This window comes from Hemicordylus capensis, chromosome 1 (assembly GCF_027244095.1).
Source record: "Hemicordylus capensis ecotype Gifberg chromosome 1, rHemCap1.1.pri, whole genome shotgun sequence".
Lineage (NCBI taxonomy): Eukaryota > Metazoa > Chordata > Lepidosauria > Squamata > Cordylidae > Hemicordylus > Hemicordylus capensis.
The window spans coordinates 439,651,691-439,669,230 of record NC_069657.1 but is presented as its reverse complement, the minus strand read 5'-3'; the positions used below and the strand labels follow the sequence as shown (position 1 = coordinate 439,669,230).

Here is a 17,540-nt window from a genome sequence, read left to right as displayed (position 1 = left end):
CATCTGGAAACATATTGGCAGCCAGTGCACATAACCAGTGTTATGTGGTCACTTGGTGTTGTCCCAGAGACCAATCTGGCTGCTGTATTCTGTACCAATTGTAGTTTATGGACTATGCACAAAGGCAGCCCCATGTAGAATGCATTACAGTAGTCAAGCCTGGAGGTTACCAGCATTTGTACCACTGTTTTAACATCATTCACCTCTAGAAATGGACACAGCTAACGTATCAGCCAAAGCTGATAAAAAGCACTCCTGGCCACTGCCTCAACCTGAGAAACCAGGGAGAGCTATGGGTCCAGGAGCACACCCAAGCTATGCACTCCTGAGTGGATTGTAACCCCAGGCAGAAAAGGCAGATCTAAACCATCTCTCAGTTCCCGACCCCCAACAGTCAGTACCTCCATCTTATCTAGATTCAACTTCAATTTGTTATCCATCATCCAGCCCATTACCACCTCCAGGCAGGCATTTAGGGAAGATATTCCTTTTCCTGAAGAGGTTGACATGCAGTCTGTTGTAAAGGTGGACAACAGCTCCTCTTAAAGAATTAGACTGGATCATTTTCAGTTTGTGACTCCTGAGGAAGTGGACAAATTGCTTCGTACTGTTCATCCTACAACCTGTTCTCAACCCTTGCCCAATCTGGCTTATTTCATCTGATAATTATATTATCAGAGAGGGTCTGGAGAATATTATAAATGCTTCTCCGAGGGAGGGCAAGAGGGTATTATTAGACCACCTTTGAAGAAAGCTACACTGGATCCCTCAGAGTTAGCTAATTACAGACCTGTAATTCAATCTGGGTGTCATCAACATATTGATAATACCCTGCACCAAGCCTCCTGATTATCTCTCCCAGTGGTTTCATGTAGATGTTAAAGAGCATTGGAGACAGTATGGAGCTTTGTGGAACTCTATACTTTAGTTCTCGCTTTGCAGAACAGTTTCCAAGTGACACCATCTGGAATCTACCAGAGAAGTAGGAGCAGAACCACTGTAAAAAAAGTGCCACCCAATCCCACCTCCCTCAGGCAGTCCAGAAGGATACCATGGTCAATGATATCAAATGCTGCAGAGAGATCCAAAAGGATCAGCAGAGTCACACACCCTCTGTTGATAGCAAGCTGGAGATCATCTATCAGGTCGACCAAGGCAGTCTCAACCCCACAGCCCACACAAATGTCAGTTTGAAATGGATCTAGATAATTTGCATCATCCAAAACTGCCTGGAGCTGAGAGGCCACGACCCACTCAACGCCACCTTGCCCAATCATGGAAGATTAGAAACAGGTCTGTAATTACCTAACTCTGAGGGATCGTTCTTCAAAAGTGTAGCGTTCTTCAAAAGTGGTCTAATAATAGCTTCCTGCCCTCCCTCAGAGAAGCATTTATAATATTTTCCAGACCCTCTCTGATAATATAATTATCAAATGAGATAAGCCAGATTGGGCAAGGGTCAAGAGAACAGGTTGTAGGACACACAGTACAAAGTAGTTTGTCCACTTCCTCAGGAGTCACAATCTGAAAAGGATCCAGTCTAATCCCATAAGAGGAGTTGCTGGACTCCTCCACAGTAGACTCTGAGGTAACTGTGGAATCCAGCTCGGCCTCAATATGAGAGATGTTATCCACAAAAAAGTCATTAAAATGTCACAGTGAGTAACCAATGGTTCCAATGGTTATCAGGATCTCAGACTTTCCCAGTCCTGCCATATATAACTGTAAGGGGTGGGAGGTTGCCCTAAATATATTTTACTTAATGGGTTATATGACCAATCCCATTTTATATCTGTACTAAGAAACTGGCTTGCAAGTATGCCTTTAAAGGCCTAGAAACACAAGGAGAAGATAGGTTGAGAGATTGTGGGTAAATATTGTCAGCTGCAATTTTCAGGAAGTCCACGAAAGAAGAAGAAAATGGAAAGCCCAAGGTCTGCAATCTGGATTTGGAGGTAAAAGATGTAGCCCTGGGCTAAAAGTGCAACATAAGCAAAAAGTGGGAAGATGGGTCCAGGAATAGTCTTGCTCAACACAGGCAGAAACTTGTCCTTATATTGGGATGGCCAAGGGGTAGCCTGTTGAAAAGTCCCATTGCCATGTCAACCACTTCCTCTAACATCTAGGTTGGGACAGTTACCAAGGACCCCAGAGGTTCTCACACTTGGGTCCCTAAATGATGTTGGATTACAACCCCCATTATCCCCAGCCACAGTGGCCAAAGGTCATTGTGTCCCAGGGATGATGGGGATTGTAGTCCAACAACTGGGATCCCAAGGTTGGGAACCCCTGGTTTAGATCATGCAGTATAGGAAGTGGTTGAGTAAAGACTGGATCCCAGAGTTTAACACTATCAGAGAAACCAGCAGGACTTATAAGCATGGCCTTTAAGGAGAGGCTATAATGCAAATGGTCAGTACTGTACATTGACACTTCTTTGCCTGCTGTGTGCATGTAAAGGTGTGAGTGTAAGAAGTTTGCTCAGCTACTGGAAAACAGAGTGGAAGCAATTAAGCTTCTAGTCTGGGGAAGGATAATAGGGTTGCATGGGTGAGTAGTGGTTGATAGCCACATATTGAGAAATATCCATGTTCATATTAGTGCATATGTTAAGTATACCTTGATAACTGAAAGGCCACCTTAGGACATCTTCAGAGGCACTTCTTTGGGTTCCTGTCTTCTGGGGTGAGGTGGGAAGTAACTGGAAAGAGGGAAATATCAGTGGTGGAACCCAAACTTTGGAACTCTCTCTTGAGACAGGTGCATCTGGCACTACCACTTTCATTGTTAACTTTTAGACACCAGAAAAAGTCTGTTTATCTGGTGCCTAATGTTCTCATGGGTTTTTACTGGCAGCGATAGGCTTTTTGGTATTGTATTCCCCCCTAATTGCAACTATATTTATTGGCTGTGCTATGTTTTGCTTCTTGTTTTTATCTTCAGTGTTGTTTTTAATTCTGTTTAATTGCATGAATATATTGTTTGTGTCATTTTTGAGTACATTGTTAATAGTCTTGATACCTTAGGAACATAGGACGCCGCCATATACTGAGTCAGATCATTGGTCTATCTAGCTCAGTCTTGTCTTCACAGATTGGCAGCAGCTTCACCAAGGTTGCAGGCAGGAATCTCTCTCAACCCTATCTTGAAGAAGCCAGAGAGGGAACTTGAAAACTTCTGTTCTTCCCAGAGCAGCTCCATCCCCTGAGGGGAATATCTTACAGTGCTCACACTTCTAGTCTCCCATTAATATGCAAGCAGGGTAGACCCTGCTTAGCTAAGGGGGCGTCATGCTTGCTACCACAAGACCAGCTCTTCCCTCTATCTTCATGATAAGGTGGGGTACAAATAAATAAAACATTTTTGTTTGCTTCCCCAAGCTTTACTCCTTACTTAAAAATAAAGAAAATGAACTTCTGTTTCATTTTCATTTTCATTTTCAAACCCTACCCACTTGGTTTCCGTATTTTAACACCCCTTCAAAAAGAAAGGAGAAACAACATCCCAAAAGCAATTGCTACATTCAAACAGAAAGAAGGATCTAGGTACAAACAAAACTTTAGCATGAAGATGTGTGGGGAGCAGCCCAAGGAACCATCAGGGGGTTGCTCAAGCAATGTGTAATATGGCCTTGCAAGCAGTATAAAGATGTATTCTTTACAATCACAAATGTGATTGTAACTTCTTTACAATCACTTCTTTGCAATCACAAATGTGGTATTTTTATTATTTGCATTGTTTTCTTGATAGTTGTTTTTATGATAGTTGTTAACCACCTTGAGGGTTCTAATTTGAGATGAAAAGGCAAGATATAAATATATATTTTCAATATATAATAAATAAATGAGTGCTGAAGCTGACTTTGACATGATCAGGAAAAAATGCAAATCATCACCTAAAATAATCTGGTGCTGAGAGAAAACCGGGATTTTATGTTGTAAGAACCTGGATGCCATGTATGGAACTTAATGGTCAAGTTTACGGAACTGTATTCAAACCTAGCAAAGGAACTAAAGCTTTGCTTCATTTGGATTTTGTGGAATGAATTCTGCAAATCTGTCTTTTCACTTTTATGCTCATGAATTAAACCTGCTTTTGCTCCCACATTTCAGTTCTGCATAGCAATCTGTATTACCCAAGACCAATCTGGCTAAATGTTGCAGACAACCAATCAGAACATAGGCAATTCTAATGAAAGGAAGTTTAGTTAGTTAGTTATAAATTTATTCGGTCATTGACCAGCAAATGAAAGGAAGCATACAGTTCACATTTCCGCCAGCGTAGGTCTGTGGCAGCATAGAGTCAGTTTTGATCTTTGGCACTAGCAGATCAAGATGTGACAACCTCAAGCCAAGGAAATCCTCCTCCTCCTCCTCCTCCTCCTCCTCCTCCTCCTCCTCCTTTACACAGTCAGACAGGTGTTATTGACTGGTTTGTTTTATCCAGACATCGAGTCCTTCTCAAGGACCTGGGATGGCTGAATTTTATTGTCAATGTTGTTACTGTTATTATTATAGATATCATTGCAGAATATAGGCTGTTCTCAGTAAAGCTGCTTTTTGTAATTGGCTGATGGTGATTTCTGTGGCCCCTATGGTGCTGAGGTGCTCTTCAAGTTGTTTTGGAATTGCACCTAGGGTGCCAATTACCACTGGGATTATTTTGGTCTTTTTCTGCCACAGCCTTTCAATTTCAGTTTGTAGATCTTTGTATTTAGTGATTTTTTTTTCCTGTTTCTTTTTCTTCTGTTCTGCTATCCCCTGGTATTGCTATGTTGATTATTTTAACTTGTTTTTCTTTCTTCTCGACTACAGTTATATCTGGTGTATTGTGTGGTAGATGTTTGTCTGTTTGTAGTCGGAAGTCTCATAATATTTTTGCATCTTCATTTTTTACATTTTATTATTTATTATATTATATTATTATTATTATTATTATTATTATTATTATTATTATTATTATTATTTCTTATTTGCACAGTCAAACAGGTGTTATTGACTGGTTTGTTTTATCCAGACATTGAGTCCTTCCCAAGGACCTGGGATGCCAGTTTGCCAGAATTTTGTTTTCAATATTGTTGTTGTTATAGGTATCACCACAAAATGTAGGTTGTTGTTGTTGTTGCCATTGTTAGCAAATTGGCTTTAACAGACAACACACATAATTCCCACCAGACAGTGGCAAAGCTGATTTCTTTCTGCCACTGTGAGTTTAGAATTGTTTTGAGCTTTATTCTTGCTTTTTCTAGCATTGTGATGCTGGAAGATGCCAAAAGAATGGGTCTGAACTCTCTTCTCAGGGCAAGATACAAGAGCATATAGCAATAATTGAACTGGGCTCCTGGGGGAGTGGGGTTGGTGCCGGCTGTGTGACAGTTTGCTCTTTGCTTTCTCCCTCCTGCCTCACTGACTCACTGGCATGCTGCAGGCTTCTGATGGGAGGGCTTATATTAGCTTCAGGAGAGATGAGTCCTCTGCAAGAGTGGGGAGGAGGAGTATCAGGCAGTGTACCTCCCCTACTCCTGACTGGCTGGCTAATGCTCAGGTTCAGCCTACCCATCTCTCAACCTGACTGACAGGCTCAACAGCAAAGGAAATGTCAGTCATGATAAGAGGAGGAGGAGAGAGATGCTGCCTGACACTCCTTCCCTGCTTTCCTCCTGAAGCTGAGACAGAGATGAAAAGACCTCCAATTAAAGCAGTGTAGCACCCTTTTTGCCTGTCCTCATTAAAGATAATAGCATAAAACCATAATACTTTTTTTTGGAACCACATCCTTACTGTTCTTTTGCAACAATGAGATAGGAGAGGGAGGAGGAGAAGGTAGGAGCAGGGGGCAGAGGCCCATCTTCACTTCTTGTCCCAGGACCCACCCCACAGCTGCTGCATGCCTGGAAGGATCAGAGCCATTTGGCTGCAGCTTTTAAAATTAGACACATGCATGCATGGCCATAGGAACATAGGAAACTGCCATATGCTGAGTCAGACCATTGGTCTATCTAGCTCAGTACTGTCTTCACAGACTGGCAGCGGCTTCTCCAAGGTTGCAGGCAGGAATCTCTCTCAGCCCTATCTTGGAGAAGTCAGGGAGGGAACTTGAAAACTTCTGCTCTTCCCAGAGCGGCTTCATCCTCTGAGGGGAATATCTTGCAGTGCTCACACATTAAGTCTCCCATTCAGATGCAACCAGGGCAGACCCTGCTTAGCTATGGGGACAAGTCATGCTTGCTACCACAAGACCAGCTCTCCTCTCCAGCTGCTCAATGGCTGTTAGCTATGCTAGCTAAATGTTAGCTAGCTCCATGTTCCCTGGGAAGGTAGTATAGCTCTGAGTACTAGAAGTCGAGAATGCACACAGGGTATGGCTGTCGCCTTCTTATCCCACAGGTGCCTTTCCCAGAGGTAACTGGCTTGCCGCCCTTGCAAGCAAAATGCTGGAGTAGATGGACCTTTGGCCTGATCCGGCAGGACTCTTATCTTCATTCCTAAGAGGACCAGGATGCTATCCACCTCTCCCGGAGACAAGACACCTTGCCAGCATGCAATGTGCCACGTTATTCATTGAGCTGTAGGAAAACTCAGCATTTCTGCCTGCGACCCTGGACCTCCTCGGCATACGTCGTGACATTTAAAAGTCCACTTGCGGTGTCAAGAAAGAAAGAAAGAAAGAAAGAAAGAAAGAAAGAAAGAAAGAAAAGTTGCATGTCTGCCCTTTTCCACCCACCAGCACAACAGCCGGTCTGCGAGTGCTTGTGCGAGGAGGGTGCGGGCCTCGATGCCTCACCCTGGAGCGCCGCCGGAGCCAGTTGGAAGCAGAGGCCCGTCAAGCAGCGCTCCCTCCCCCGCTAGGAACGGTCCAGCAGCCTTTCTTGCTTACCTGCAGCACTCCCAGATCCCTGGAAAGGCTCGGGGAGGTGGGCGTGTTCCGAGGATCACGTCACTGCCTTGGAAGATCACATCTGGTGCAAAAAAAGAGAGGGGGGGGGAGGGGGAGGGAGGGAAGGAAAGAAGGAGTTCCAATGCATTTCTTTATTTATTTTACCCTGCATCGCTCCTGTCTTCTCCCCCCTCCGGGGAAGCGGAGATCTCTAGTCTCTTCGCAGCTCCAGCGGGGAGAATGTGATGGAGAGATGGAGGCTGTGTAGGGAGAGGGTGCTGTCCACGGTGCTGCAGAGAGGCCGGCTCCGCCCTCCTCTTGCAGACAGACAGCAGCCGGGCGTCACGTGGCTCTCGGCTAGCCCTCCTTCCTCGCCGCTCTCCTCCCTTACTCTTGGAGATAGATAGAAGCCCCAGCCTGACGCTGCTGAAAGGGAACGGACGGTACTTTCCGCGCCGCCCGCCCCCCCCCCGCCCTCCGCTCCTTGCCTTATTCAGAGAACCTAAGGGACATTCTCTTTGACCAACAACACATGCCTCGAGATCCGTTGTCACAAGCCCCGCGGAAAAGCTGCGCAGGTAAGGAGCTTGCAGACCGGTGTGGGGAGGAGGGGGCAGGTATTGCTGGTGGGGTGTGCGTGGGGGAGCAGGGATGGGAGGCTGGAGGAGGAAAATACCCGTTTAGCAGGGGCTCGGGTCTGTCAAGGATGCACAAGGAGCCGGCTGGCAGGCGGGTTTGGCCAACATTCAGCCGCCGAGCTGAGAAGAGGTAGAGCTCGGCAAGGAGGCGAAGGAGATGGTCGTGCTGTGCTTGGGAAGTTCAAGGCTGCGACCGTGCTGATTTCTTAGCAATTTGGGGGAGAAGTGGTGTGGGGGGGGGAGATCCTGCCTGGCGTTTTAGAGGTGCAAAGGGGGGAAATCGATCTTATTGCATGTCTCGTTTTTCTCTCCCCCCCCCTCCGCCCGCCACCGCCGCAGCCCCCAGCGCTGATAGAATAAATGGCATTGGAACAGCAATAGAAATAAGCATTTTGAAGGCGGGGGTTAGAAAAACGGCCTGAGCAGGTTGGTATTTTGGGACGTTTTAATTGGGATGGAGAGGGAGAGGGAGAGGGAGAGAGAGAGATTTTCTCCCTTTCTCCTCCCCTCTGCCTGTCTAATGTGTTAGCTCTGGTCCCTGCTGATGCCTTATTTTGGAAAATATCGCATATACATGCTAAAATCGAAATGAAACTGCAGCCTGCCTAGTTAGGCAAGCAAAAACAAACACAAACAAAAAAGGGGGGCTAAAGCAGCCGCTTTTCTTGTAGCCAAATAAAGAGGTGGATTCTAGCAAATAATTACGTAGAAATACATAAAAATAAGGATGGAGGTTGGAGAAAATAGCAAATATAAAAATTACTTGTGCTGTAAAATCTTTGCTTTTGAATGGAAGCGCTTCTCTCTTTAGCTGCAGCAAAGATTGCTGTGGGGTTGTGGGTTTTTTTTTTTTTTACACCCCCCCCCCCCGCCAGTCGCTTTTTATTTCAGATTGTAATTCGTGCGCTTTCCGGGTCTTTCCCGCACCCAGAGAGAAAATCTTATAGACCGACACTTACAACAGTAGGATGCTGCCAAGGCTGTATATGCCAAAATGACCCGCTATTTATTACGGATTTTTTCTTTCTTTTTGGTCTTTCCTGTTCGATTCTCCCTTCCTTCCTTCCAGTTCCTTCCCCCCTCCCTCCACCCTTATTTAACAGCTCAGTTGGGGCACCTGTGACCAAAAGGTGATTTTAATAAAACGATTAGGTACTTTTAAGGGGAGTGTTGCATTCATGACAGGCGATGGAATACTGTATCCTCACCTTATTAACTGAAGAAAAAAAAGACAAAGGTGTGTTTTTTTCTTTTAAAAAGAAAGAAATCTGAGAGCCCATTTAAAGCATGCATGTCAAATCACCAATCCACCGTCTATCATTTACCTGCTTCACTTGTTTTGCAAAAGATTAGACACTCGGTGCTGTTTATCATTGTATCAGCCATTATAAATAAGCGGGGTGGGGGGGCTGTTGTTGTGGCGTGTATATATATCCATGAGAAGGGGGCAGCACAGAGAGAGAGAGAGAGAGAGAGAGAGAGAGAGCGCTGCGTGAGAAAGGGGCTGATCATCAATTTCATCATCTCTGAAGGATCTTGAAGAGGGATCCCCTTAGCTCAGTGGCTTTCTCCGCTGACACTTGTAGGGATTGTGCCGTTCACCCTTGACTCACATATGTGTGTATGTGTGCCTTGCTGAGCCTCCAGCTTTCTGAAGCGGGTCCTTCCCAATCATGCTCGGCTCCCTCCCCAACATTCCATCCTTTGTGCGGTCTGTCCAGCCAGTACGAGCTAGAGATCCCATCCCTTCAGGCACACACACACACACACACACACACCTCGTTCTTCCTCAAAAGGTGCCCCGTATTTCATTTTGTACCGAAATGACCTCCCAGTCAACACACAGACTGGATGGAACTTATTTATTATGGCTTTGGGCTCTAAGCATCCAGCCAGCCCTTTGCCTATCACCATTTCTCTGCCTCTTTTGGCTTTGCACAGAAACACCTCCCGGCAAAGCCATCCCCAGGAGGGCCACAATGATGCAGCCACAGAGCCGAACAAACTCCCATCCAAGCTACAAACTGGATGATTGTCTCTGGGAACTTTACCACACATGCTATGAAGGCACCTCTGGAACATGTTCATCTCTTTCCCCATCTGCATATATGCCATCTGATGTACAAATGAAATGACTGAGCTGCTTCTCCCAATGGCCTCAGCAAGCCCTTGTCCTTTCACACAGTTTTTCAATTCAGCCATATTTATTTATTTATTAAAACAAAACAAAACATAGTCGTAGTCGGTGGCATGTCATTTCTACATCTGTGTGGCATAGGAAGCTGCCTTCTTTTGGTCAGTTGAGCTCAGTATTGTCTGAACATTGGTTGGCTGGCAGTGTTCTCCAGGATTTTTCAAACAGGGGTCTTTCCCAGCAATACCCTGAAGATGCCAGGGAGTGCACATGAACTGTAAGGTCCAGCATAGAGTCATGGCCCCCTCCCCTTTACACCTGCAGATAGACAGATGTTTTTAAATTCTCCTCTTGCACACACACAAATATGCACACACACCCCTCCATATGCTGAGTCCATTCCAATCTTCATCACCAGCTGCAAATATGTCCACATTCTCAGACTCAGGGACCTCCCCAATCCTTCCGTCTCACAGAGACTGCCACACATTAACCCCTCATTCCCCACCCATTGTGACACCTGTTGTGATGTGTTACATGTTTAATGATGGTGCACTAGCAGGATACACATGGGCAACACCACTTCTCTCCCCCTCATGCTAAGCACACATAGCACAGTTCCCCCACAGCTCACCCATTCAACACCACACTCTCTCCATACTCCTTCATGATGCTCCTCCCTCTCCTCATCTCAGCAATGACTCTCACAAATGCCAGCTCCTTCGCACTCACACACCATGACACCTGTTTCAGATACGAATTATGATCACTCCCACTGTCAACCCCTGCTTTGCCCATGTCTTGTCTGAAGCATCTTGAGATGCCTTGTATAATGCTCACTCCCACTGTCCTACAACTGTAGACATGCGACACTCAATACAGACCATACTTTTGTAATGGCAGTGAGAGAAATAGATAGATAGATAGATAGATCATCCGTTCCTTCTGCAGCTCTTCGTCACTGACAAATTAATGAGCCCCCTTCCCACTGTTTAGTCTCTGTCACATAAGATGCACACACATAAGGAATCTCTTCACACAGTTTTCTCTCTCCCTCTTAAACATACACATATACACACATTAACCACTTCTTACAATTCTGTCTCTTACACACATGGTTAACCCCCTTTTGTCCTTCACAGCTACACACACATACACACACCTCCTCCTGTGGACATTTTGTAGACCTCTTCCTTTGCTATTCTCCATCAGATTTTGTCTCTCTCATCTAAGTAACCCTTTCCTGTAATTCTCCCGTACAGTAATTAACCATTTCTTGTCAACCTTTTCACACATTCACACTCCCAGCACAGGATAGAGCACAGGCTTTGCATGCAAGAGATCCTAGATCTGATTCTTGGCATGTCCAGTTAAAAAGATTTCAGACAGGAGGGCTGGGGGAAAAATCTCTGCCTGAGACCCCGGAGAGCTCCTCTGAGCCAGGGGAGACAAAACAAGGCTAGCTGGATCAAGCAGCCTGACAAGCAGATGGACATATATATCCAAAGGTAGTCTCTCTCTCTCTCTCTCTCTCTTTTGACGGGGGGGGGGGGGGGAGAGCAGAGCTCAGTGACAGAGCACATGTTCTGCATTTAGGGGGGGGGGACCCAGGTCCCGCTTTGGGAACCCCACAGAGCACGCCCGCCACATGCTTGGGCAGGGGCCGTAGTTCAGAGTGGCAGAGCTCAGCACACGTTCTGCATGCAGAAGAGACCCAGTCCAATCCGTGGCATCTCCAGCTAAGAGGCTCTCAAACAGCAGGGCTGGCAAAAGGCGGGACCTTGGAGAGCTCTTGCCAGACAGCGGCTCCCTAGGCAGACGCATGGTCTGACCCAGGAGGAGGAGGAGGAGGAGAGGCTTCGGTTGGTGGGATTCTCCTCCTTCCCCCTCTCTCACCCACACCCCGAAGTCACCCTTTCTTCCCTCGCTGGCGGGAAGAGGATGGTGGTGCTGCAGCACATCTCCCCTACATTCCTACGACCTCCCTCCCTCCCTCCCTCGGACACTCTGGGCCACATAGACACGCTTTCTCTCTCCAACCCCACCCCTCGCCCACCGCGGACACCGTGTGTTCCTTGACCCTCCCGCCCTCCTCCTAGCGCTCCCTCTCCTAAGCGTAAAGAACGGGACGGGCGGGGGGGGGGAGGCGCGCAGCTGCGGGGAGACGCTGAGCTCTCAGGCGAAGCTCTCTTCACGCCCCGGCCTCGGCGCCTGGCAAGGAGGAGGAGCGCGGGCGGGGCTGCTGGGGGGGGGTGGATGGCGCGCATGAGGCAGGCGGGGAGGGGGAGCGCCGGCTCAATGCGACTGTGCGCTTCTGCCATCAATTTGCCGCCTGCTGCGCGCCTCCCCCGCCCATCTTGCGCGAGGCACCTGCTTGGCTCGGGATTGGCTGGCGAGGGCGGTTTTGGCGCCAAGTCAACGCCTGGCGGGCGTCTTTGGGCAGCGGGGGCGGAGGGGGCTCCCCCCGACGGCTCTTCGAGGATGGCCGCCTGAGGGCTGCTGCTCTTGCTCGCTGGGGGCAGCCCTGTCCTGTCATCGTTCCACACCCGCTGCCAAGTGGAGGAAGAGCCACCTTTTAAAGTGGCGGCTCTTCCTCTAGCAGCGGGGAGAGCATAAGGAATGATGGTGTGTAGGGTCCTCCTTGGAAACAGCCTCTTAAGCTTCCAGTGTTGACAAATAGCCCCCGCAATTCTTAACGCTCAAACTGACCTCACTTAGCAGGAAAAGCCCCTCTTTGAGTGGTTCCCTGCAGGGTTCCCTCTAACGGGGATTCCCAGATGTTCACTACAACTCCCAGCATCCCCACCTGCAATGGCCTTTGGCTGGGCATTGTGGGAGTTGGAGTCAACAACATCAGTGTCCCCTCTAACCAGATGTTGTTGTTGTTACCTGTCCCTGATTAATAGGAACACAGACCATTGGTCCCTCTGGCTCAGTATGGTCTACACTGACTGGCAGCAGCCCTGCAACCTTTCAGGCAGGAACTTCTCTCAGCCCTACCTGGAGATGCTGCCAGGGATTGGACCTGGAAGCTTCTGTTTGCAAAGCAGATGCTCTAGCAATGAGCTGCAGCCCCATCTGTCTCTTTGTCTGTCTGTCTTTTGAAGATGTTTTGTTAGCATTTTTGCTAATACAAGTTTCTGAGGTTTTCATTCTTTATGGTCCATTCCTCTCCTCCTGCCCCCATGTGCACGCACAAATTTTAGGACTTAAATCTTGGAGGCTGCACACCTACATGCACAGTTACCTGATTAAATACAGTGGGATTCAATACAGTGGCATATACCTTTGACAGATATGTCTGGCCTCTAGTGCTCTGCGTCTAAAAGCATGCACACGAACCTTTTAGGCACCCACCATGGAGTGCACACCCTGCTGTGTCACACCCTGCAGAGGCTGAGGTACATTTTGAACTATGGTGATGGTCAGGTAGTTATGAGGTTTCCCTAATCTAGCACTGAGCAAAAGCACAATCCGTTTTGTATATTTTGGAGTGCAAAAGTGGTAAAATAAACATTGTCTTCTACATCAGTAGAGGACAGGCTTTTGCAGAATAAATCAATACAACAGACATTAGAACCTTTAGGAATGAGTACTAGTGTGGTGGGGAGGGGCAGGTTCAGAGAGTGATCCTTAGCAGGCGAACAGGCACATTACAAGCATGTTCCAATTTCCATCTGTGAAATACAGGAGGATATGGCCATCTTGAAAAAATTCCCAAATGTATCCTGGAACTGCACCCTTCAATGCATAGTCTTTACATGCATTTATTTATTGCCTTTCTGCCCAGCTCCTTAGAGTCTTACATCTTTCCACATCCTATACTGTAATTTAAATGGTGTTTTCCCCCACCCAAGGAAAAATGATCCCCAAAGCCTGATTGTGGCCCTTTGGGTAATATTTCTGTGGTATTTGGAAGCCTGAAAAGGACAACCCTTTGCCTCCTCTGTGAATACAGGCAGCCCAGTTACAAAATCAATTCCACTTTTGTCCAGCATTTTCCAGATGTCTCCAACACCAGCCCCCTTAGAATGAGCATCACCACTTGTATCCTTGTCTGCTCCCAGGAAATGACAAAGTATTAAAATGCATAAAGCATTTTTTTAAAATGCATAGAGAAACTACAGAATGTTGGGTTGTACATCCTCCATCCTGGGTTTTAAACTGTATCATGCAGGGTGTTAAACTGTATCATGCACTTTGTCAAGAAATCACAAGCTATTTGTTAAACTGATGCACCATTCTTCCCAGCATTTTCCAAAACATTAAACTGCACTAACAGTTGCAAAATATTATATTGCATTAACGAGTGGATGATATCAAATCATTTTTATCAACATTGCTCCTTAATGGCACAGTATAGAAAATGCTTCAGGTTACAGTGCAATGCAAATTATAGGTGGCATGGGGTAGCTGAGATGCTTGAGGCATATCAAGCATATGACATTTGATAGTCTAAGCAAGGTCTAGGGAGAATTATGTTCTAGTATTGCTACTTCCTTGAGGCTCCTTTTGATTTGTTGTTGCATATGTCTGAATTCAGCTAGTTGATAGTTAGAACTGGGGTGGGATATTGGTCACTGGTGAAAATCTTAATGTTTAGAAAGAAATAGGTTAATATGCAATATCCATGAATTTAAAGATCCAGTTGGGAGCATTTGAAGTGTTGAGAGGAAAGAGGATGCATTATAAAACATGGTGGACTGCTTTACACACACACACACACACACACACACACACACACACACACACACACCACAGTGAAAGTGTGGAACGGTGAAGAATATATGGTATGGATGAAAAATGCAGTTCTTCATCCTATAGGAGCAGCAATTGAGATTGTTAAGGAATTCCTAAACTGTGACATGTATGATACCAACAGTGTAGATGGATCATTTCAGTAGTTAAAGGTGACAAGAAAATCACACACACACACACACACACACACACACACACACACACACCACACACTATCCTATCTCTGCCAGGAAAAACAGGCATAATGCTGTCTACTGTCAAATCTACTGTCTGCTTGCCCCTGCTGTGATTTCATCTGCATTACATGGTTTTAAAAACCTGTTGACAAAATAATGGATAAAAAAGCAGGTTCCTAACTTGCAGCACTATCACTGAACAGAGTAGGATATGTAGATGCACTTCTACCATGAATTCAGTTTGAGGATGCACAAATGACATGGTAATGAACAGCATAAGTAACACTTGTGTACGTCCCTTTCTGTTATTACAAGCTCTATACATAGGGAGGTATCTTCAGTGAATTTTTGTATCCAGATTCCTGCTGCATTTGGACATCAAGATCAGTGAGTAGCCGATATATTTTGTCACAAGAAGCTTCTTTTCAGCATAGGGCATTAAGCATGTAGGTTTAGTTTTATTGCAGTAGGAAAGCCTAAAATTGCCTCTGGTTATATTTACAGCTGTGGTTATCCTCACCCCTTTTACAGCCTCATGATGACAGTCAAGCAGTCTGTAGGGTCGTGAATGTAATTTTTGTTTTGTTTTGTTTTTAAATCTTTACAGATGGCTTTTTTATTTTAAAAAGAACACAGTCCAAAAAATCAAGCCCTGGGATCTCCTTAGTTTTGGCCTTGCAGGAGAAAACAAAAGAGGAGCTGTGACGCTTTGCATAGCAAGTAGCTACTGAGCTTATTTGACAGCTCCTGGATTTCAGCCCCATTGGGAAAGAGGCAAAGAATCTTCTGGTCTGCTGCATGGCAGGCAGTCCATGATCTGATGAGTGATCAGTCTTGGGAAGACAGGATTGTAATCAGGCAATTGCTTCCAGCAAAAGGTGAGAGAAAACCCTGGGAGAATACAGCTGTTGGGTAACATGGCCTCTACATGCACTGGGATACGGATTCCACGGATGCTGGGATATTGATCAATTCTTGCTGGCTTTGTGGATCCATTTGGAGAAGATTTTCTGGGTGTCTTTCCCGCCACTTTCCATATCTTCGTATTTCTCACCCACTACCATCTCCTTTCCAGCTTGGTGCCATGGGCTTTGATGGTAAAAACTTTGCTGACTCACTTGCTCATTCTTAGATATCTCTTTGAGAAGCCAAGCAAATGACTGAATAATGCCTATTGGTGCCTTCTATTTTACTGAAGATCATTTACAGTGTGAGTTAGGTTGCACATTGGCTGGAGCTTGAAACTTTTTTGTGTGTGTGTGAGGGTGGAAGGGATCTGTATATTGGGTGCATCTCACTTGAGCCTCTCCTACTGGGGAGGCTGCTACAACATTCCTCCACGGTGCACCAGAAAAGCAAGAGTTAACCATCCAGTGTGAGTGGTGACTGGAAAGATTTTACCCTGTCTGCTCCAACCCCCCCACCACCACTCCCCCCTCCTCTTCCCCCTCTCCCCCACCCCACCCCACGAAGAATGGGGCCTGTGCTCCTCAGGCGTGGAGGCTGCCTCCTGCTATGGATGGCACTGCTCCTGGGATGCTGGGCTGAGCTTGGCAGCAGCCTAGAGTTCCCAGGAGCAGAGGGCCAGTGGACTCGCTTCCCTAAATGGAATGCTTGCTGTGAAAGTGAGATGAGCTTCAACATGAAGACCCGCAGCTCCAGTGGCCTGGTCCTCTACTTTGACGATGAGGGCTTCTGCGACTTCTTGGAGTTAATTCTGACCCAAGGTGGGCGGCTCCAACTCAGCTTCTCCATCTTTTGTGCTGAACCCGCCATCTTGCTCTCCGACATGGCTGTCAATGATAACCTGTGGCATACAGTGATCATCCGCCGCAATTTTAAGAACACAACACTGCTAATTGATCAGGCAGAGGCTAAGTGGGTGGAGGTGAAATCCAAGCGGCGGGACATGACGGTCTTCAGTGGCCTCTTTCTAGGGGGTCTGCCACCTGAGCTGCGCTCAGCTACTCTAAAAGTAACACTCTCCTCAGTGAAGGATCGGGAACCCTTCAAGGGATGGATAACAGATGTAAGGGTCAATTATACGCAGTCCTCACCTGTGGAGAGTCAAGAAGTGCGGCTGGATGATGACCAAAGTCACCTGTGCGCCAGGGATGATGTTTGCCTCAATGGCGGCATCTGCTCGGTGCTCAACGACCAGGCTGTCTGCGACTGCTCCCAAACGGGCTTCCGAGGGAAGGACTGCAGCGAAGGTAAGATCCTGCTTCATCCTTGCCCTGCTAGCCTCTCCCTCAATGACAGGGAAGGTCAGGAGATGGAGACTGCATGGCATTTCCTCTGTATGAGTGAATTTCGCTGCTGTGCTTTCCCTCATCCATCTCATACTTGGACCTGTATCCCAGCCCTCCATCCATTTGAACACTTATGTAAGCATATTTTTAGAACTCGTAAGACGAAGTTGAAGATTGGGTGGTAATGGTGGGAAAATAGCAATTTTGGGAAATGGAAAGATGTAGTCATTGGAGCATTGTGATGAGCAGTACTTTGTAGCATGGAAGGGACTGTAAGGAGCAGTATGCCAGTGGAAAAAGTTCTATTCCCCATCCCTACCCGAAGAAATGATAACTTGGAATTATCCATGGGGATTTCTGAAAACAACTTGCAAATCTATTCACAACCCAAGTCAACTGAAGTACTAGTATTTAAACCTATTTGGTTCCAATGGGATTAAGTAACTTTAAATGTAAGAACTTCAGGTTAACATGTTTGTGGATTTGACTGCTGCTAGCTTTATTATTGTCCAGAGAAGTGGGAGGGAGCCTTGTATGAGAGGAATGGAGGAATGGAGTTTACTCTTCCTTTTTTTGCAAAAGGCCTTTTAAGATCACCAGATTGCTTGAAGTCATATCAATGATTTATGTGTGCAGTTCTTTAATGGGCAAAGAATATGGAATGTGGTGGATTTATAATTTCATACCAGAGTGAATGCCATTGCAT

At 46.3% G+C, this 17,540-nt stretch overlaps 1 protein-coding gene across 29 annotated transcripts in view; it reads left to right on the top strand.

Moving 5' to 3' along the window:
* The first annotated feature begins 7,004 nt into the window (after positions 1-7,004).
* Positions 7,005-17,540, top strand: part of NRXN1 (neurexin 1) — a 1,475,796-nt gene continuing 1,465,260 nt past the window's right edge. For 27 of the 29 annotated variants that reach the window (XM_053244491.1, XM_053244481.1, XM_053244465.1 and 24 more), the window contains exons 1-2: positions 7,303-7,454; positions 15,190-16,795. In XM_053244491.1, coding sequence (XP_053100466.1) covers positions 16,057-16,795 — 739 coding nt within the window. In that variant the 5' untranslated portion in view covers positions 7,303-7,454; positions 15,190-16,056. Of the gene's footprint in view, positions 7,455-15,189; positions 16,796-17,540 lie in introns of all 29 variants that reach the window. The other 2 variants (XM_053244526.1, XM_053244536.1) reach the window with 1 other exon arrangement.